At 34.9% G+C, this 22,275-nt stretch overlaps 2 protein-coding genes and 1 pseudogene across 3 annotated transcripts; 2 read left to right on the plus strand and 1 right to left on the minus strand.

Moving 5' to 3' along the window:
- Positions 1-1,435: 1,435 nt before the first annotated feature.
- On the plus strand, positions 1,436-11,939 carry LOC123529358 (uncharacterized). Of its 2 annotated transcripts, none has more exons than XM_045309669.2 (4): positions 1,436-2,126; positions 3,244-3,763; positions 6,773-7,605; positions 7,992-11,939. In XM_045309669.2, exons 1-4 carry the CDS (start codon positions 1,956-1,958, stop codon positions 8,388-8,390), a joined length of 1,923 nt encoding a protein of 640 aa, XP_045165604.2. In that variant the 5' UTR covers positions 1,436-1,955; the 3' UTR covers positions 8,391-11,939. The 2 variants fall into 2 exon arrangements, with proteins under 2 accessions (XP_045165604.2, XP_045165605.2); XM_045309670.2 differs by having other exon boundaries at positions 1,996-2,126; positions 3,224-3,763.
- Positions 11,940-13,438: 1,499 nt separating this feature from the next.
- On the plus strand, positions 13,439-18,208 carry LOC123530234 (uncharacterized). The gene is made up of 4 exons (XM_045310988.2): positions 13,439-14,323; positions 14,806-15,370; positions 15,700-16,538; positions 17,041-18,208. Exons 1-4 carry the CDS (start codon positions 14,126-14,128, stop codon positions 17,362-17,364), a joined length of 1,926 nt encoding a protein of 641 aa, XP_045166923.2. The 5' UTR covers positions 13,439-14,125; the 3' UTR covers positions 17,365-18,208.
- Positions 18,209-18,217: 9 nt separating this feature from the next.
- Positions 18,218-21,537, minus strand: LOC123542943 (uncharacterized; annotated as a pseudogene).
- Positions 21,538-22,275: the final 738 nt, after the last annotated feature.

Below are 22,275 nucleotides of genomic sequence, written 5' to 3' on the forward strand. Positions count from 1 at the left end.
AGACTTGCTCTGTTTTGCTTTTCAACGAGGTTATGGCTATTTTTCGACCTAGTAATTTTTGTTTAAATTGTTGAAAAACTCAACACGCTTTTCACTGTAATGTTATTACTTGTAATTCCTAGGCCACATCGCTCTGGTTTACTAGATCACAAAGTCATGCCGGATTTCTACTTAGCTTTTTTGTGTTCTGTAGTCTCATTTAAGCATCACGAGTGGGGAAAGTTCTAAATGTGATTCAGAACTATTGCTCCTTTTGTACTTATTTATTTCTTTATTTACTTAGTTTTACTTTTAAGTGATAAGGCTTTTTAAGAAGATTTGTTTTTACCGTAAGAACTCGAGATATTTTTAACAGATGAAAGTTGGAGGTTTTGAACAGTGAAGCCCATGTTTCGGGTATAAAATCAACTTTTCACATACATTACCAATACGTCTCCTTATAATATTTTAGCACACTACTACGCCACATAACTTTATTTTGCTAGTTCATAAAATTATGTTCGTATTTCGAATTAGCATTTGTATGTGATCTGCTCAGTATCTCATTAAGCATTATAAGAGGGGAAAGTGCAATATACAATTCAAAACTTTTTACCCCTTTATACTTGTTTGTCTGTGTTTTCATAACTTTTACGTTTTCAACCACAAGATTTTTAAATGATAGAGTGTTGCTGTCCTTGACAGCTTTTGTTATGATGTAGTTTCATACTGTTAAGCTATACCCGGTAGTTTCATACTGTTAAGCTATACCCGGTAGTAACAAACAGTTTGTTTTCGTACAGTACAAATACATTAGTAAATACGTATATACAACCAAATCTAAACGTATTCTGATCTAAGAAACTACATGTATCAATCATTTCTTTTAATAGCAATAATAGGTTATTTTGATCAACATAATAATTTATTTATTCGTGGCACAGTACCTATTCGATATAAGCGATAGTACGAAATTGGATATCACTGTCATAAATTCAAGTCCGTAGTTATGAAAACCGCCAAAGTTTTACTAAGATTAATGCTATGAAGAACACTCCACACATTTGTTGTTTTTTTTTTTTCAAACAAGTGTTAAATTTAGCTTATCAATTGCTGTATTTTTATTGATACATGCATATCACAAGTATTTCCTTATTGAAACAGGCATATGGCTGACACTCCGATTTAAAGACATGTACTACTTCTCGGCACTTTTCTATGGGCAACGCCATCTTGAAAATATGAGTTGTTTTCATGACGTCGTTTATGACGTCTTGACGTCAACGTTTTCCGCTATTTTTACATAACGTAAAACTTCATTCTGTCTCCTTTAGAATACTATATAACATGACTGCGTTATGTGTTACATGTACTTTTTATATTAGCTTGTAATGGTAACATATATTATGAAACACCCTATATGTATAGCATAAACGGTGAGATCATAAATTCAAACTTTGCTATACATATAGGAATCGTGAAACGGGCCGCAGCAGATATAAAAAGCAAACTAAAGGCAAATATTTCATATTATTTTCTAGTCTGTTTCCTTCACGAATGATTAGTGTACCGTGCATATTTTAATACAGTCGCGGGTATAGAGTATCGACATATTGATTGATCGAAGTAAGAAGGAAGTGTTTATGTTCCTGTGGGACGAGTGATAAAGCAGTTTATTATTGCGTAATGGCGAATATAATTTAAATCTGGATTATAAGTTATTTAAACCACTGAACATCATCCATATGTGCATATGGACCCAATGATATATAATATAGTTAAGTATACGTAAGTTTTGTTTCATAAGGATATATTTCGACAATAAAACATTGTTATCTAGCACTGTATTACGTGTTTTTTTTGTATTATCATATTCGTAAAACCGTTCCGGAACGTCGACTCCATCGCAATAATTACTTCAACGAAAGTTTATATTGTGACCCACTTAAAGTTTCAATCGACAAAATAAATGTAAAATGGATACAGGGATTAAAGGAAGGGCTCATGATCAACGAAAGGCATTCTACAGGTCCAAGTCTGAAAACCAGGCGGAAGATGCGTCAAGGACATGGTCCATGAAGGGAAATGCAGGACATTTACTCCCAAGACCATGTCCCAGAAGCCTTTCGTCACCTTCTGATATTCCGGTATGTGCAAACTTTTTCTATATCTATGAATTCTACAAGTAGGCGGAGTTTATGTACGAAATAACAGAACTGTAGAAGAAACTCTATTTGGTTACCTATAAAATCATGTCACTTTTCTTCCAAAAATATATAGCATGAGCTATGATAACATGTTATGGATATTTTGCAAAAAGACATAGCATGAGATATGATAACGTGTCAAGGAACGGTTGCAGTGACAAAAAAAATGAAAAGAAATAGAAATTAAGAAAAGTTTTGAAATAAAAAATATCTACTCGTTAGCCGGATATGCTATACTCAGTAACAAAATTGGTATGTTTCTGTTGTGATTGGACTTTAACCTTTTAACATAATTTTTTTATAGAACTTGCAAAAGTAATGCACATCCACGTTCCCAGGAATTATATGCCTTGTTCTATAAAGCGTATCAAATCATTATTAATAACGTTACATTGTATTTTATATTGTTGATGATTTCAATATATATATGCCTATATAAGACGAATTTGTAGAATTTTAAAATTTTTATCAAAATATTTTCGCCATATTCTTTTTGATAATATTGTCAAATTTACTAGCACATATAATGTTATTAGAATAATTGCATTTCTTTTTTTTTTTTCTCTTGTTGCATATTTCATTGTGTTAACTATTGTGCATGTAAATATATTTGTATATTGATTGGCATAATGCCTTTGTACAAAATCAAATCTATCTTTTATCTGACAACCCTGACGTCGCTAAAGAAAAATGCTGATTGCTTACACTTCAAACAAATCGAAACTACATTATTTTTTTATTTTTGCGTTATGATGACATTCTATCACGCTTTAATTAATGTAGTTGACATGTGAAATATTTTATGAGTAAAATGATACTCATCAAGTGTGAGGATCGTTTAAATATAAAACAGCGATAATCTCCATTTTAAGTGTTTATTTCAAAATCTAAACTAAAAGTTAGCTTGTTGCATGCAATGACAAGACACTAGATGGTGCTTTTTATGCGTATTAACTATGGAGAGTACATAAACTTGTTAAAATGAAAATAAATATGCCCATGCCATGTTAAATAAATACATTTTCTAACAATGTTAGGTACTATTAACCTCCTTCAGGAACACATCACTTTCAACGCGATGGAAAACATGAAGAACGATATAGAGGTACAAAGAAAGGTCGCTGAAGCACTAATGGATAAACAAGATCAAATCCTTTGCGAAGTTAAGAAAATAAAAGAATATCTACATTTGTCTGAACCTGAAACGTTGCACAGAACTGTCCGAGCCGAATGTGAAACAAATGGTATTGCCTGTAATACAAGGGAACCACATGGTTTAATGAATGAAAGCATAGAGGGAGAACAACTGTACCAAGATGCAAGTGCACTGACGAAGGGCAAAGTACGAATTAATAGGATAGACAATCAACTTTATGGATGTATAGGGGAAATTACAGAAGATTCAGTACATCGTAACGGTTCAGTCAGTGAAAAAGATCATAGGCTTCAAGCTGGGCGTGATAAGAAAACAAAGGAAGTCACAAAACCTAAAGAATTTCGAAGTAATTCACTTCAAACGAGGGTTAAAACTGTAGCAGTTCAACCAAGACCACGATCAGCCATTTACACAAACAAAGGTTATCTATCAGTGTTGTTACATTTTCTGGTTCTTTTGGATCATTGATAATATATTCCGCGTAAGGACACACTGAGCAGTGGTGGGTGTCTTGCTTTAACATGATTTTCTCCAGATTCCAGAAAATAAAACATAATATATAACATGTTAAAATGAAGGAGAAAGCTTAAACTATACTAGTACTTTGGTACTATTTTAATAATATTTTATGAATCAACATTCTGTTAAGGTAACATAATCTGTTTATCTTTTTTGTTATCTTCAAACAAATTCGACTTTCTCATCAGTGCGTAAAATGAGCCAACATTTGGTGTGCAATATGGTAGTCCCATAAACTACCGGTATCCGTTCCCGTTCTCACTGAATTAAGAGTGATATAATTCAAGAATATGTTACAGTGTAACACATTTTTATAGAACACCCTTCAAAGAAACAGATTTTATACAATTTCTTTTATAGGTAAAGGAATTGAATACTTTTAAACACTTCACCAGTAATTAACGCTCAGACCCCTCCATAAAAAATTGAACATCCTTTAATTTCATTTTACAATTCCATATATTAATTGGTTGACAGTTCATATATTATTCACAATTATTTAAAGATTATTAGGTTTCTCGACCAAGACAGCCAGACAAAATCCTGTTTATTTACTTTGTTAAAACACCCATATAAATTCAGATTACACGAAAGCAATAAAATCAAATTTAATTTAACGCTTACTCTAAAGCCTTGGATGACACATAATCATAATTAAACATTCATTATATCAAATGCTTAGCCGACTAAAGAAATACCGCGGCGAAATTGATAGCCTGACAGTTTTTCTTAGAGCTGTATTATGGTAAACACATGGCAAATCTTGACTGTTTATCCTGAAATTTCATCATTTTTTTATATTTGAACCCTTTTTGGTATCTGATAGATGAAGATATGGTGAATGTATTTTTAATAAAACAAGAGCCATGTCAGACATGGCTAATCCCCCCACCGGGCATATCATAATTGAAGGATGTGGTCCGCATCAGGGGTTTTAAGATGTGGAAGAAAGAATAAGTCAGTAGTGAGGTGGTTTACTGCTAAATTTTATTAATTTTCATGAAGAGTATAACTATGATGTTTTTCTATATGGCTACTGTAAAAAGAAGGAATGGAAAGCTAACAGGGAACAAGAGTGCCAGAATGTCACAATATATGCCCGTCAAAGCAAATTTCTTTACTCTAGCAGCTGTATTTGCATATGGAATGTTAATTTTGTGGTTGTTTAGTAATCATTGTAAGTCTTTTGTTTTTTAAAGTCCACAAAAAAACTCCTTACTAGGTAGAGATACCTTATATATAATAAAACTAATAAAATACACCTAAAACTGGAGAGTTACATCTATGCTGTACCACAGAAAAGTGGTCTTGTTTTTTCCCTAGGGTCAATTATAAAAATGTTACAATATAAGTTATTTATAGTAACAACTAAGGGAAGTTAATCTTTATAAAAAAAAAAAAAAAAAAAAAAATTGCAAGTCCACACAAAAATCTTTATCAGGAAGAGACTGGTCAAAATACACCTCAAAATTGGATTTAGCATGTTTGTTGTACTACAGAAAAGTGGTCTCGATTTTTCCCTACGACTAGTAATGAAAAAGTTACAATAAAAGCTATTTAAAGTAACAACAAAGGGAAGTAATTCTAAAGAAGGGAACTGCGCATGACACTTCGTCTCATGATGGTGTATAATTGTGCCAAGTTACATCAAAATCCCTCCATGCATGAAGAAGAAATGCTTCGGACAAAGTCATTCTTGTATCTGACCTTTGGCCTCTAAGTGTGACCTTGACCTTAGGCCTAGTGACCTGGATCTTGCGCATGACACTCCGTCTCGTGGTGGTAAACATTTGTGCCAAGTTATATCAAAATCCCTCAATGCATGAAGAAGAAATGCTCCGGACAAGGTTTTTATTCTTGTATCCTTTGACCTCTAAGTGTGACCTTGACCTTAGACCTAGGGACCTAGTTCTTGCGTAAGACACTCCGCATCGTGGTGGTAAACATTTGTGCCAAGATATATCAAAATCCCTCCATGCATGAAGAAGATATGCTCCGGACAAAGTTCTTTAAGAAAATATGATAAAGGGGAATAACTCAAAAAATAGGCAAGGTAGAGTTATTGTTCTTGCACACTGCACTTCCTCCCAATGTGTTCTATCAGTGTATGAAGTTTGAAGAAAATCCCTCCAGTACTTTTGGGGTTATGCTCTGGACAAAATGTTTTAAGAAAATATGATAAAGGGGAATAACTCAAAAAATAGGCAAGGTAGAGTTATTGTTCTTGCACACTGCACTTCCTCCCAATGTGTTCTATCAGTGTATGAAGTTTGAAGAAAATCCCTCCAGTACTTTTGGAGTTATGCTCCGGACAAATTTTTTTAAGAAAATAAGATAAAGGGGAATAACTCAAAAAATAGGCAAGGTAGAGTTATTGTTCTTGCACACTGCACTTCCTCCCAATGTGTTCTATCAGTGTATGAAGTTTGAAGAAAATCCCTCAAGTACTTTTGGAGTTATGCTCCGGACAAATATCGTTGCGGACGCACGGACGGACGGACGGACAGACGGACGCACGGACGGAGAGCATTTCTAATATCCCCTTCACCTTTGGTGGGGGGATAAACAAAAATGCCTGTACACTACTTAATGTGTCCTTAAGCCTGTGCTATGGGGAGTGAGGATATTATGTATTTCATTACCTCTCATGACCAGACTCAAATAAACGAATTCAGCAATTACTTTCCTTTGTTGAGATCCATGCTTCAGAAGGATCTTTCAATAAAGTTCATGCATATACTTTTTAAGAATAAGTTCCGGGAGTTTTGACATGTTAAATAAACTTTTACTGGAAAGGTTAATGGACATCTGCTCTCTATGCCATTTTATGTAAAAGTGATGTCCTGGTGTTTGATTTATAATTATGAATGCATTTACGATATATGTTCCACGCTTAATGTATATCTTTCAGCCACTTTCGATGAGAGAGAATGTCTAGCAAATGCTCTGCAATATCACGTCGAGGACCTTGTTGATGGACTTGTTTTTCATGAGAGTGAACTTCCAGATGGTCTTTTAGTGGAAGAATGCTTGACCGAAGACGAGTGTTCAACACTTAGAAAACTCCGTGACAGGAAAGACCAGATTAGAGTTTTACTGAGTCTAATTAAAGGTCGAGATCTTCGTGTTCTCAATGGATTTTTGAAACATATTGCTCAACAAAACCCGATGGTTGCACAAAAGATAAAGCTTAAGTTTGAAAATAATAAACGCGACGGCTTACGAGGGAAACTTTGCACTTTGTGCAATCTAGAAAAACAGTTTAATGTCAAACATGTAGCTGACAGTTTATGGGCAATTCAAGCGATAGACGATGGGCTTTATAACAAAATTATTTATTCTGATTCACCTGTCGGGGCACAAAACACATTGTGGAAGAGAGTTTTTCATTCTCTAAACGGACTGAACCAAAAACAAGCTGAAGAAGCACAAGACAAACTTAAACATGCCCTTTCAAAGAAAAATCTATTCATGCATTTGGCAGATGGTGTCAAAGATATGCTAATAAAGAATCATGGAAAACTTACTTGCGCCTGTGAACCACGAATAATTCTGCCAAAGAGAACTCCATCGTTTGGGGCAATGACCTCGGCGGAATCTTTTCTACCCGACTCAAGTTCTGATGGTGCCTCAAATGATTTTTCAAGCTTTGACGGGACCGAAAATGGTGATATGCAGGAAAGGGATTATAACGGTACACTTACCGACGGAATGTCACTGATCGCTGAAGTAAATGAAACTCCGGTAAGAAAACTGAAAGATCCCATATGGCAGTAAACGCATTTTATCAAAAATATGGCCGTGCACCACAGTGCCTGTCATAGCGCTTAATAACTTAATTTTGTACCTCATCAAAATATCTCTTAATTTGTTTAATCTAAACTTAGAATAATTCATTTATCCTTGTAAAAGCTACAGTACGTTTTATTTACAGTTTACATTTTTGATCGGTAAAGAAAAATAATTATTCTTAAATTATTGGGCATTTACATTGATGTGAATACTAAATGTCTACAACGTACTCTGATAAATATAAAGAAGAAAAGAAGAAAAATCACTTTATTATTGTGAAGCTTCGCCGAAATAATGTATTCATCTCTCTGCATTGTTGTTTTGTTTTATATTTTCAGACGTCGCCGTCAAACAGTTTCCCAAATGCAACACACGTCATTTACGAACGTCAGGAAGAGCACATTTCCAAAAACGAGTCGATATGCGGTGATAAACATGTCTGTTCAGATCATTCTCAGATTAATTCTAGTTCAACACTTCAAAAGAAACCTGTACCGGCCAGAAAACCACCTGTGCCTTTAAAGAAACCAGAATTGAAACCGAATTCTCTAAAGAAATCAACACCTACACAATTGAAAGACTTAGTGGTAGACACATCAACTTTAAGGACAAATAGTCCAGAGGATATTACTAATTTTCCTTCAAAAACAGAGGCTCAAAATAGTCAGGCGATAGAGAATGAAGCAGATGAAATTCCACCATTACCAGAAAAGAAAAACAAACAGGTGAAAAGTTAATCATTATTTTGAGAATGGTGATTCAACTTGTTGAGACTTTTTTGTAAGTAACATGCATAAACTGTTCATTTTGCAAAACAATAAGTGTTCTTAATGTAACTAACAAATCACAAAACATTTGTTTAACGGCAGCTCTCCGTACAATTTTGTATGACAGTTTCGCTTTTCGGCTAATTGAATACGCATATGAGTTCTCGCTATCAACTAGAGAATGACAGGGCGAAACATGATAAATGGATCTATTAAAATTTTAAGATGAACGCCTACATGTCTATATCAGATTACCAATAATGTGGTTTGTTTGGCGTGTGTACCGAAGGAACTGTACTACACTCAAGGACTGTAAAAACGCACCATCTATGTAATTGGAACATATTATCCAGTAATAGTTTTGTAATGCCTATATTTATGAAATATGCATAATAAAATGATTTTTCTATGCAAACCGAAGCGTGACTGCTACACTTGAACATGTGACAGCGGTCACGCTTCAATTATGGTGCAACCCTGTTAAAATGGCATTTTCGTGTCTTATGCAAGGCAGTTCCTGTTTTTATTTAATTGTGGACCTATACTTGACATTTTGGTAGCATTTTCAAGGAGATTTTTTGCATTTATAGAAATGTCACAAACCTTATTACTCATGTGTTCATAACCATATTTGAGGTGCCAAGTTGGAAGCTATTCCATAGTGTTGACCTGTCAGACAAAAAATCTCTTAGAAGATACATACCCTCTACTTTTCTTGGTGTTTTTTTTTTCGGTGGTTTTATAGGTCATTAAATAAATTTTAAGAACATAAGGCTAGTAATTCTTTTTTCTTCTTCTTAAAATGGGCCTGGCTATGTGTTATAGCTGTCAGAAGATTGTTAATTTTATATAGAACATATAGCCAATTTATTTACTACTGTATAGCCTTATTGCAAAAGGAACCCCCATATTAGGTCAGATTTAATAATAATATCAACAACAACAACAATACAACAATACTATTTATTGCATAAAACATATTTCAATGCTTATAGCAAATACAATTAGAAATTACAAAGTAGGCAGAGCCAAATGTTATCAATTTAAATTACATCCTTAACAAATTGGCGAAATAGATAAATTTGGCTAAATTTCTTATTATCATTCTGGATTTTTCCAACATTGTGAATTTTTGAATATTTGGCCACGTATAATACTATAATACAATTTTAATACTTGTTTCTGAGAGTGCTCTGTTTAGGACATATGAGAAGACAATGATACTCATAAGAGAATTTAAAATTATTTTAATACAAGTTGAAAGTCTTAGAATAAAGTAATTGCCATAGATAGATAAGGCATAATTTTACAGTCCTTCAGTGTATACTGATCAAATCAGCTGACCAGCTATTCTAATATTTGCTTATTTTTCTGTACAAATTAGGCACATATTTTAGCAATTCTTTTAAAAGAGGCCAGCACCAAGAAAATATTTATTACAAAATTTAACATATTATTGGTGTAATTGGATCATCAATCAAAGTAATAAAGTAGGAGTTATCTCTGTTGATCATACATGGTGGCTTTTTGGGCTTATTTTTAGAGGAAACATCGAGGAGCCGCTGCGAGCATTATTTCAGGCATAAACGAGCGCCTGGAAAGTACCGTCGGCCTCCGTTGAGTCAGCTTGGTAGCTCCTTAATTCATCTAATATTGGTTTAGGTGAGCAAGTGATTATAGTGTACTATATTCTGTAAATCCCATATTCGCATTCAGTTTTGGATAAAATTGTTTTTATTGTTGCCCTCATGTATTATGTCTTAGTTATACGAATGTATTTGTCTCATGTTTTTGTATGTGTACAAGCTGAGAGTTGAATTAAATAAAACTTGGAAAAAACTTTGATTTCTATATATAGTCATTTTGAAAGCGTTTCAAAATCCAAAATATATTCCGTATTTAGAAAAAAATCTATATTTGTTTAAATGAGTACTTAGCATTATGAAAGACCCTTCAGTATTTACGATTTGTTTATTTGGAATGTGTGTTGTGCAGTAAAATATTGAGCTTTTTAAGTGTTTTAGATGATAGAAAAGTTAGATTTCTATCGATTAAAATGTATATTCTTAATAAAAATTGCATTATATGAACTTCATGTCTGACTTACCTAAGATTTTATACACCGTGTTTACCTTAAACACAACGCCATTCTTGTTAATTATATCTTATTATTTTCTTGATAAGGTGTGGAGGCCTGTAGTGAAAGCATTTTAAGTATTGATTTATTAAAGTAGTTCTCATCCAAAGTTCTTATGAATTGATTTTCCAAATAGTATACTATTAATTTCATATCTGGTTTTATCGACAGTGCGAATTTGCTATTCTTGAAAAAAATATTTTTCAAATGTTGAGCAACTACGTAAAAGAAAAACTGAAAACTGCATTGTATTTCCGTTGTTTCTTTCAACATTCATAAACATGCCATTTTTGTATAGTCTATATTGATCCTGTATTGATCTAATGAAATTAACCCTTAGCCTGCTGGCGGCAAGGGATTCTGCCTTTGCGACCAGTGCAAGATTTACTGACTTAAGAGCAAACAGTGCAGACCATGATCAGCCTGCACTGTTTGCTATTCAGTCAGTAAATTTTCAGTGAACACTCCTTCGAATAGTGAATGGTATTGCATGCCAAAACTGAATGATGGACCGTTCCATTTTAGAAATTTAGCAGGCTGAAGGGAAGTGAAAGTAATGACATAATTCATTAAAATGTGAATAAGATATCCTTAAACTATTTATAGTTTAACAAGTTGACCTGTATTGACCCAAATGTGCCAACTAAATGACGTGCTTAATAAATTAACTTTATAGGTAACGCGTAACATTTAAGAAATAATTTATAGCAAAAGAGTGTTTTAACACTATTTATGCACGATGGGCGGTTATACGTCGGGCGTAATAATTTTTATACGACGTATTACTGCCCGAGTGTATAAACAGTGTTAAAACATGGTTTTGCTATAAATTATTTCGATTCTAATTTGCCCTTATCTAAAACATTAGCTAAAATATAGATGCGCTCTTTCTTTGTCGCAACAAAAACTTTGACGTCACCGCACGTTAACGTGACGTCATTCTAGCGTAAGAGTGTTTTAACAAAGACAAGCATATTAGAATGCATTATAAAGTTTTTATAATACATTGTTTAAGTTTGTTTTTCGGACTTGTGTGATATTATACAAATTTGCTTGATTTAAAAAAATCTATAACACAGGTAGAATAGTTTCTGTTCAGTAAAGAAGTAGTGCCGACTTTAATGTAAAAATCTTTTTTTTTTCTTTGTTTTTCATTTCTTTATTTGTAGTTTTTGTCTTTAATAACCTAGTCTGTCAATATATAAACGCTTTATCATTGCGTTACCAAAACAACCTCGGTTTTTTTGCGCATAAGATATTAAATTACGAAGGAATAAGATAAAATATTCAAGATTTAAATCAAAACGTGAGATTTAACTGTTCTGCGGATTTAATTGTACCAAATTTAACTGAAATTTTCAACTTTGGTTAAGTGTCTGACATTTCTGTTAAGGTGATAAAAATTAAAGAAAATAAAATAATAAATACTAAAAATTAAGTTTTCAATTCTACCGTCTGTACGATTAAAACTAGGATACCTTGTGATCACACCTAACTTAGACTTAAACCCCTACTTTCCTTCATTAGTCCCCTAATAACTGAAAATCAGTTTCGGGGACTAAAGGATTGCGCTTTTCCTTCTGTTCGTCCATCCGCCCGTCCGTTCTCAATTTCGTGTCCGGTCCATAACTCTGTCAGTCATCAAGGGATTTTAATATTACTTGGCACAGGTGTTCCCCATGATGAGACCACGTGCAATGCGCAAAACTTAAAGGTCAAGCTCCAACTTGGCGGTCAAATGTCAACAGGGCTTTTTCTTTCCGGTCTGTAACTTAACAATGAATGAAAGTATTGTAATATTACTTGGCACAAATGTACCCCATGATAAGATGATGTGTCATGCACAACTTTCAGACCCCTAGCTTAAAGGTCAATGTCACTCATGGCAGTCAAATATAAATATGGCACGAACAGAGTCTGTTTCGTGTCTGGTCCAGAGCTCCGTCATCTATCAAGGAATTACAATTTTACTTGGCATAAATGTTCCGCATAGTCAGACAACGTGTCGTGCGCAACACCCAGAACCCTAGCTTAAAGGTCAAGTTCACACTGCAGATCAAAGGTCTATATATATTTTTCCTGTTCGGTCCATTATAGGATTTGCATATAAGTCGACACAAATTATCCCCTAGATGAGACGACGTGTCACCCGCAAATCTGGACACCTAGCTCAAATGTCTAGGTCACACTTGGAGGTCAAAGGTCAACATGACTTTTTTCACATCCGTTCTGTAACTCAACAATCTATAAAGGGATTTTAATATTACTTGGCACAAATGTACCCCCTAATGAGACAATATGTTGTGCGCAACTCCCAGACCCCTATCTCAATGGCCAAGGTCACTTTTGGAGGTCAAATGTCAACAGGAATTTTTTTTTCAAATGGACTTATCAAAATTGAAATACATTTTTATATTTTAATATAGATATTATAAGCAGTCAATAACTGTAGAGTTTTATATATGCAGATTTTTATCCAAACGTCCTGTTTGAAAATTAGGTGCCTTCCAGTAGGCAATATATCATTCACTTGTTATAAAATATGCTACTGACCTCCCCAATGCGATGTCCCTATTTTCAAATTTCGTTATATATGTTATGTATATTGTCTTGCATGTCAGTGGTGTTATTTACCGTTTCACATTTCACTCCCCTCCAACATTTTACCTCATCCCACTTTTTGATATTTCTTTCGCATATATAATTAAACTGCATTTATTGATTGATATTGGATGCTACCTGTCTCCTATATATATTGCAACTATAGTATCTTTTTGTGGCTGGCCTACTTTGCGATGTGTGGCTCTGACTATACTTGCTTCCACTGCTTCTCTTACATTGTTATTTCCAGTGTTGTTGTTATTACTTGTATTTAGGATTGTGTTGTTCTTAATATGTTAAGGTACTTCTCAAACTGTTGCTAATGTGCGTAAGGTGTGTCGCACATTGCAACAGACTCAGTCAAACAGAATTGCTTTTGATTGTTTGTGTTGTATGCTTGTTTGATTTATATTCCTTGGAGTGTTCTGTCTTAAGCTTTGTGTGCAGTTTTTCTTTTCTATCCGGGGATTATCGGTCATTTTGACAATATACATCTTTGCACTGCATATTTCAATGTTCACATGATCATAGAGAAGCATGCAAGACAACACCAAATACACTCGAAATTGTCACACAGGTTTGTAACCCTTTTGTATTTACGTTATTCAAATTACCAACTTTGACAGATAGTGTTTAACATAATTATGTTTTAAATTTTCCGCGTGAGAGAATCACAAAAGGAGAAGCCGTTTTTATACAACACGGAAGGAAAAGTAAATTAAACCTGTTAATGGCAGTACTTACGGTTTACACTGACAATCAGTGCGGTTGTTATCTAAATATTTACCGGCTTCTTCGATCAAGAGTGAAATTTATAGCATTTATACTTTCTTGGTGTGTGCATGAAGAATGTCACAAAAAAGGCGAGTGTTAAGTTGAAATGTAAGATTTAAATTTAACGACTATTCTTTCGATTTTAGAGCTGTTCTGTAATCAGGAGTAATATTTACGCGTTGTTAGAGATAAAATGAATCAAAAAGCTGAAAGAAAAAGAAATGTTCGTCCAAAGAATGATGGACAAGTTAAGAACATTTCGCTGCCGTTTGACTTTAGACACGATCTCCATATCGGTCAAGAAGAGTACGACGAAAGACGGGTAGATGATCGCCCTGTTTCACCGCCAGCGCCTTGCCCTGGTAGTAAAGACAGTTCAGGAGAAGGATCGGTGAGTGCGACATATATCTTTGTTATATATAAAAAATCTGCAACAAAACAAAATGTCTACATGTTGTCTATTACTGATACTTTTTCACTAAATATGAAACCAGTAAAGTATGGGTGAATACGGACAGACATGTCTGTGATTTTGGTATTTTATCAGGGTTTAACGGGTTTTAAGACGAGCATAAAAGTTTTAACGCTTCACTTCTGAAATCAAAAAACACTCAAAACAATGACACATACGCTTATTTTAGACAAATAAAATGGTAACTTTTAAAACGTTAATTTAAGTGTTATTTTTATAATAAAGGTCATATTCAATAAAAGTATTTGATCTTTTTAGATTCAACTAGTGTACATTTTATTTATACCGGTATCACAATCTGTTTTTCTCATATGCAATGCAAAAAAGATGACAAATATGTAGCAATAATGCATAGCTCCCAAAATATTTGAAAGATATATTTCGTAACTTGCATTTTTCAGTTACCAGGCCCAAGCATTTCACAAATTATCAAAGAGGACGTTATACCTGCTCTACGCTCTGAGATAGGTGATATTGTTGAAGAGAAGATAAGAAAGATACTTAATGAAAATGAAGTCCGTCGTTGTGAAACATGTAAAACATGTCCGTGTGCCGGAAAGGAAATCAGAAACATTGAGGAATCTTCGTATGATGCCGAGCCAGATTATAATTCTAATGCAAACCGAGTAGCATGTTCCACTGTGCTATCTGAAGACAGTGACATCCAAAACAGCCAAACTGGTATGAAGGTGATTGCAGTAAGTGACATTCAAGACATAGAGGGCGAACAGAATTTCCGTAAATCCTTCAGCAATCCTATGTATCACAAGAAAACACAAACATTTTTGATACAAACTCAGCATGGGACAAAACTTGTTAAATATGGATCCGATTTACAACTAGTTCATAATGAACAATCGACGAAAGAAAAGTCTTCAGAGTCCGTTTTGTCACGTTCCAATACTTTACCTGCAGCAGCAAATCGCATCCAGTCACTAAAGCAAAGTGAGAAACTAAATCATAAAGGTAATATGCTGTATTGTATGTACGGTGTATACAATCTATAAATAATTTTAATGCTTCCGTATACTGAAATATAATAAGTGGACCGAGATATTCAACCACATGATTTACTTAAAAGCTAATATATTTTTGTACAAATGGGTTTTTCCTAATAAAAAACATTATCCAGGTCAGTCAGGTCTGAGTAAAATGCAACTATAAATTTTTGCTTTAAGTAATAAAACAATTAAATACTGTATACTCCAAGAGTCACTAAGTAAACTCGTACTGATACAATTTTCAAATTATAAAATCAATTCCATAAAGCAATATTATTTACATTTATTTTTTAGCAAGACGACCTTTGTCCAAATCAGATGAAAGAGAATGTCTGGCGAATGCATTGCAGTGGCATATAGAAGAGCTTGTAGGGGGTATTGTATTCAAGGACAGTGAACTGCCAGACGATCTTCTGGTGGATGGCTGTCTTACAGAAGATGAATGTGCTCGTGTAAGAAAAAAGCTTGATCGCAAAGACCAAGTTCGTGCCCTTCTTAGCATTATAAAAGGCAGAGATTTGGACGTTCTAGAGCGATTTCTGGAGCATCTGAGATCTCAGAATGAGAATGTTGCAAAAAGTATTGAGCGAAAATTTGAACAGAATAAACAAGATGGGATGAAGTGTTCCGAATGTGCACTCTGCAACCTGACTTCTAATGTAAACCTTAAGTACATCGCCGATAATTTATGGAAAAACTGTCTTATCGACATTGGATTGTTTAACTGGATTATAGAAACGGATAGACCGGCAGGGGTCCAAGGAGATCTTTGGCATGGAGTCATAAGTTCTCTCAATAAACACTGTGAACAAAGTCCATCACAAGTTCGCCGTATTTTAGGTAATGCCTTGACAAAGAATCATCATTACCATCACTTGGCACAAGGTGTTGTGTGGATGATAAACACAAATAGAGCACTGGTATGCCGTTGTGAATTGCAACACAATATTATGCCAGCTGGATCATTTCTTTCGTTACAATCATCGAGGTCCCCTCAATCCTCGGAATCTGAAATTGTTACAGATTCCCGCAGCGACGTAAGCGGAGTGGTTACCCAAATAGAAAACCTAAACATCAAAGTAGCAGTACGAGAAAAAATACCACATGCTATCTTAGAAATTGGCGAAGAAAAGGTTTGTTTGTTGTTTTTATAACACTAAATCTTTCATATTTTCGTTTAGGTTTTACTGACAAAATGCCAGCTTGATTGTAAAAATAATACATTACTTGACTACGTATCTCTAGAACAAGCACTGAGTAAAAACTTTATAAGACAACATGAGCATGACTGCCTAAGGATTTGAGTCGAAGACGCTCAAGATAAGCGATTGGTGTCTCATTCAGTCGCTTTGTTTATTCTGTATTGCAGGACTTTGGTTTCCTTCATTCCAATGTCCGCATGTACGCTTCTTTTCAAAAAAAGTGTGTTTATCATATTGCTCAAGTGAGTCGGTTGGTATGTCGATGGAAGTTTATTTGATTGGCATTGCAAAAAAAGGAATATATGCAAATCGTGAAAATAAAAGCGGAAGCATAATAGAAAAAAAATTACTGCAGAAAGCGAATCTCGCTTGAATTTTGACTGCAACATTTGACTTCATAATATAATACAACTAAAATTTTGTTTCAATTCAGGCTCCTGGCGAAGCCCAAAGGCTGAAAGATGACACTATGCGAAAAGGTATCAAAAGTCCTATGCCGACAATAATACCTGTATCAGAGAAAGCGAGGCTGAAAGATAATATTTTGTCTTTCAGCCATTCCCACGTGCCTGAATTGAAACGTGTAATACTGCAGGATGCTAATACGCATGAAGAAACCCAGACTTCTATGCCGACGCCGAAGACTGAATTTGAAGAATCGATGCAAGATACTCGTGTAGCACATAGACCTCCAGTTACCTACGGCAGGCCAGTCTTTGTGCTTTTAAAGGATGCACTGGAGTCTACAGATGTTTAGACAAGTTTAGGTATCCAAAATCCAACAGGGTAGTAGCCTTGTTTATGTTCTTGTTATAGGTGAATCATGTTTTAGAAGATATTGCAGTCAAAAAAACCCGCATTTTTCTGTGGTATATTAGGCATATCGGCCATTCTATAAAAATAGGAACATACAACAGAATTGTACCTAGTAAAGAAGATCTAAGGGGGACAACTCTGAATTGACCAATAAACTGACGGCGGTCAAAAGTGAAAGAAAGACTAAATAGGTCCTTTTCACAACAACTGATCAGGCGGACAAAATATGACCTACATTTGTGGCGGACAAAATATGACCTATATTTGTTTAAGTCTTTGTATTCGATACTAGTATACAGCATGCACACTTTTGCCATGGCTTACACTGACATTTGAGCCGCGTCAAGCATAAACAGCCGTTATCGTAATTTTTTCACTTTTTCAGTTTATTTCATCATATAATAGTACGTTTTTTAAACTTTCTTGCAATGTATTTATTTCTATAGGTTGAAATGGACTATACCTGCGTAAAAATACAAAATCGTAACCCACTCTACCAGACGAACGTCAAGTAACGTCAAAAACGTCGACGTTATTAACGTCAACGTACAAAAAACATGATGACAGAAAATAAAGCAATCCTTCAATTTACTTATCTTAGCAGCATCGATGTACACATATAATAATATTAGCTACACATACTGCAGTGCGCTGATATGGAGTATACACTACCAGTAAATTCTATGTGGGACTTGAGCGAAAGTAAACTACACATTTTGTAACGAAATTATTTCATTGATTAGTCACTTCATTAATTTTGATGTTAATAAATAAGTAATAACATATTTCTTGTTTTCTAATGTCATTTATCTTCAAGTGGCATTTCAGGATAAATTTGTAATATCTACATGTTACACTACACATGTGATTGTCAATCGTCCGACGCAGGGGGCGGACAAAGAACGTCCTGAAACGGACGTCTCACCAGCGGCCTGACGTGGCGGTATAGATACGTCTGACGTTCCTTGCTGAGTCCTGCTGGCCTAATAACTGACGGAAGATCATAGGTGTCCATTCGTAAATAGTTCGTCTTGCAAATGACAAATCGGATTTCCTCGGTGTCGTCTGCGGCTACCTTCATGTACACTACCCCGGGTTCGCTTGATGTGAAGCGGAAGTGATAATATTTGGAAATGTTTGGCACTTTTTTTAACCTATCACCGAGGAACATCTTCCAGTCTCTCCACTCCCACCCATTCTCGTCGTATGTAACCGGTACATTACTGTGCGCCGACTTGTGTACAACATCTACCACGTGCTGGAGTGTGTCACAGTTCGAACGCCGATACAACTTCTTAATAGTACCAAACCCGGCGTCGATCAGGCACCTGCACAGTAAGAATATGAAGACGTATCACGCTGTATGGTTATGATTGATCATGTAGATAACTAATTAGTGTTTTGATGTTAATGTATAAAGTTAAATACCAGTAACATTATCACTTGCAATCTTCATAGGTCTAAAATCACATTGAAAATGTGTGTCAAAATTTAAAGCAATATAGATTCTAGTTTTTACTACACTCAACTACGCAAAGTCGTTTTTTTTAACATTTCACAACGTGCATTTGCTGGTATGGATCGAAATCTTTAATCTTTTAGTCTTTAACTGAAAACTGGATTTAGTTCAAATGATTCCCAAATACAAATAGAAGTGTTTAACGATTTGGAACTGTTGCACTGAATAATTAATTATGACAACCTTGTGTGTCCTGGTAACTGCATCATATATCTGATTGTTCTGTGCCGCCCAGTCATCGTGCGCCATGATAAGTACGCCAGCACGTATCTGTTCTTGTTCTGACCTAGTAAACAGTTGTACATAAACGTTATTTATAATAAATATCATAGTCAGAAATAAACTAGCTCAAATAAAACACAAACCTCAAGATGTAATCGCCGTTTACTTTCAAATTTAATACGTTATACATGTACATTTTTATGTCGTACATATCACACATCGTTCATATGTTTCGACATAGATATTTGTTTCTTTTTCTGAATACACAAACAAACTAATAATAACATCACATCCGTTAGTATGGTGCATCATATATATATGAAGCTCGCCATGAGAAAATCAACTATGTTGGTTTTCTCATGGCGCGGCTCATATATTCTTGAAACTGGACAGACATAGAACTGTAACAATGTAACACAAGAATAAATCTTTACTTAAGCTACGATATGTCAAGGGGCTTTTGTGACCGTCAACAGCAGCTTTCATACAGAATGAAATTATAAACACAGGATATTAACTACACGAAACGTTACGCTAGTCAACGAAAATACTTACCGAAACAATTATCAGCATGAATACCACATTCCGTCTCTCCAGTACCGAACGTGTGGAAGGCGTGATCAATCATTGATATAACAGAATCCGGTCCGTGTACATTCTGGCCATCTTTACCTGAGAAAAGTTAAGAAAAACTGTTATTAATATGTGAAATATTTTGCTGCACGATTTTCAAAATTATGTAATATCCTTTATGTTTTTAACACAACCATCAAGAATCTTAAAACAATTAACTATAATTACAGACATGCAGTATAATTCGATCAACGTGAACGTTTGCATTTTAATGGGTAATTTTTCCTAAATTTAACAAAATGCCGTGCGAAAATGATAAAAAGATAATGAACTGATTTACCAATGCTTTGGTCCTCGTCGATGAGATAGTTGTACTGCTTATAGCCATCGGCCCGGAAACCAAATATCTGAAGACAGATAAAGTGCTGGATATTACATGGGCACATGACTAAAAAAAAACAAGCGCTGTTTCTATACACCCCTCCCCGTCCCCGACTCCAACCCCAAACACACACACCTCACATACACGCATATAATAGCATGTCGTTATTTTATATGTTGTAACCTGAAAAAAATGCCTAAAGTTATTTAACAGAAACCGTTTTCATTCTCAAGGTCACGGTGATTGACCTAATGACCCTAGAAAAAAACTTATCCTATAAGTATGATCATAGTGAGACCAAGCATTCACTCGAAATTGGACGGAAACCTATTTTTTTTCACCTAACGACATACCGGCAGACAGATCGACTTACAATGAGTAACAAAAAATAGCCACTCTTCTTCGAAATATGGCATAAAAATATGAAATTTAAGAACGAATTTGAAAGGATATAATGTTACTATCTTGATAATGTTGATTGTAAAAAAATATTATGATTTTTTTTTGTATGAATATATTACCATTATTTCCATTACAGAAACAAAGCAAAAGCATAAATAATTTATTTGTAATACCTGCACTCTTCTTGGTTGAATGAAGAATGTGGGTCTCTTTTCTTGCGCATGGTGAGGCAACTTGACATACTGACTAAAGTCGAACGTGTAATGTACGTCGTCTGTCGAAAATCCATCTCCCGCAGCCTGGTCTTGTTGTGCCCGGTTAACAAACATTGCTGTTGACCTTTCCACGCATTCTACGTATAGTTCCCTTTCTTTCCTGGCTTGGAGTACATGATTGTGGTACTTCTGTGTTGCAAGTATTTTGTCATTTTCGCTCATGGCAAGCTTGATATCCTGCTTACAGTCCTCGCATACTTTGCACACATCTTCCTTTGGAGAGGCTATTTTTATATGTGGCAAACAATTTTTCCATATGTCTTTAAAATGTTGTTAAACCAACATACCTCTTTTCAGCTTCAATACAACGTTTTACATACTCACTGTGTACGGACTGCTTTGTGTCCGAGGATGGTAAGTAAATTGGGGCCTCGTCCTCTCGCCCTCTTGGTGCCGCAGGCTGAGGGAGTCCCTCTTCGTTTGCGTAGCTCAGTATATATTGCACTGCGTCCTTAATTACTTCAGGAGGAAATGCGTTGTGGGCACGTCTACCGCTGTGGCCGTGAACACGCGGCTGAGCACCATGTTCTTCCATGTGATGTTTAATGTTTCTCAGTTGTCTGTCTTTAATATCAAACACCACTAGAAATGTTTCATGGCACACTGTTACACCCTCAAACACATATTCATATCGTGAACGTTTACGATTTCCCTTACATCTAGCATCTGAGATTATCCTCTTGAGAGTGCCCATAATTAGCATTTCCTTTTCACTTTTTGTCATTTCCCTTACATTAAGAATGTTTGATTCAATCTGGGAAAAAGTAAAATTATTGAAGCAGTTTTTTGTACATTTGCATCCACTGTCATAAATGGTTTTCACATTGTTAATATCACACTGTGGATCTTCACTATTTACATTAGTGTCTTCATTAACTTGAGTTTCTGATTCATTACCGTATTCCTCTGCAAGGGGGGTAGCTGTGTAATATCTTTGAAGACGGGATTCAATGCTAACATCTTGCACCTCATCAATATCAGTATCAGTATCATAAGTTGCTGCAGAACGGCCAATGTCAGTTTGGTCTGTCAATCCAAAGCATGACAGAAGATCATTTAGCTCCTGTGCAAATGAAAAATAAAACATTTCGTAATTGAGGCATGCCATTGAAATATATTTAATGAAAAAATACTAAACAGGAAAGAAAAAAAATAAGTTGAAAAAAAAGTTGACTAGATGAGGTTTCGAACTCGAAACTTTCGTCTTTATAGTCGAACATGTTAACCACTCGGCCACTGCGACGATAAGTTATAGAGCGATGAAAAATTAGGTTGATTTAATTTTTCGAAATCCGTACCATCCAAGGTCGTTGCAACATAAATAAACGGGATGATTTTTTTTTATTGAATATTTGCTAAAGCATCTAATTGGCAACATATTCATGTTTGCTTCCGCATTGCTTTCAATCTAAATATGTTCCTATGCATAGAATCTTCGTAATACAGCAGATCTATGCATGAGCATTTGCAAACAAAAAT

This window comes from Mercenaria mercenaria, chromosome 13, assembly GCF_021730395.1.
Source record: "Mercenaria mercenaria strain notata chromosome 13, MADL_Memer_1, whole genome shotgun sequence".
Taxonomy (NCBI): Eukaryota; Metazoa; Mollusca; class Bivalvia; order Venerida; family Veneridae; genus Mercenaria; species Mercenaria mercenaria.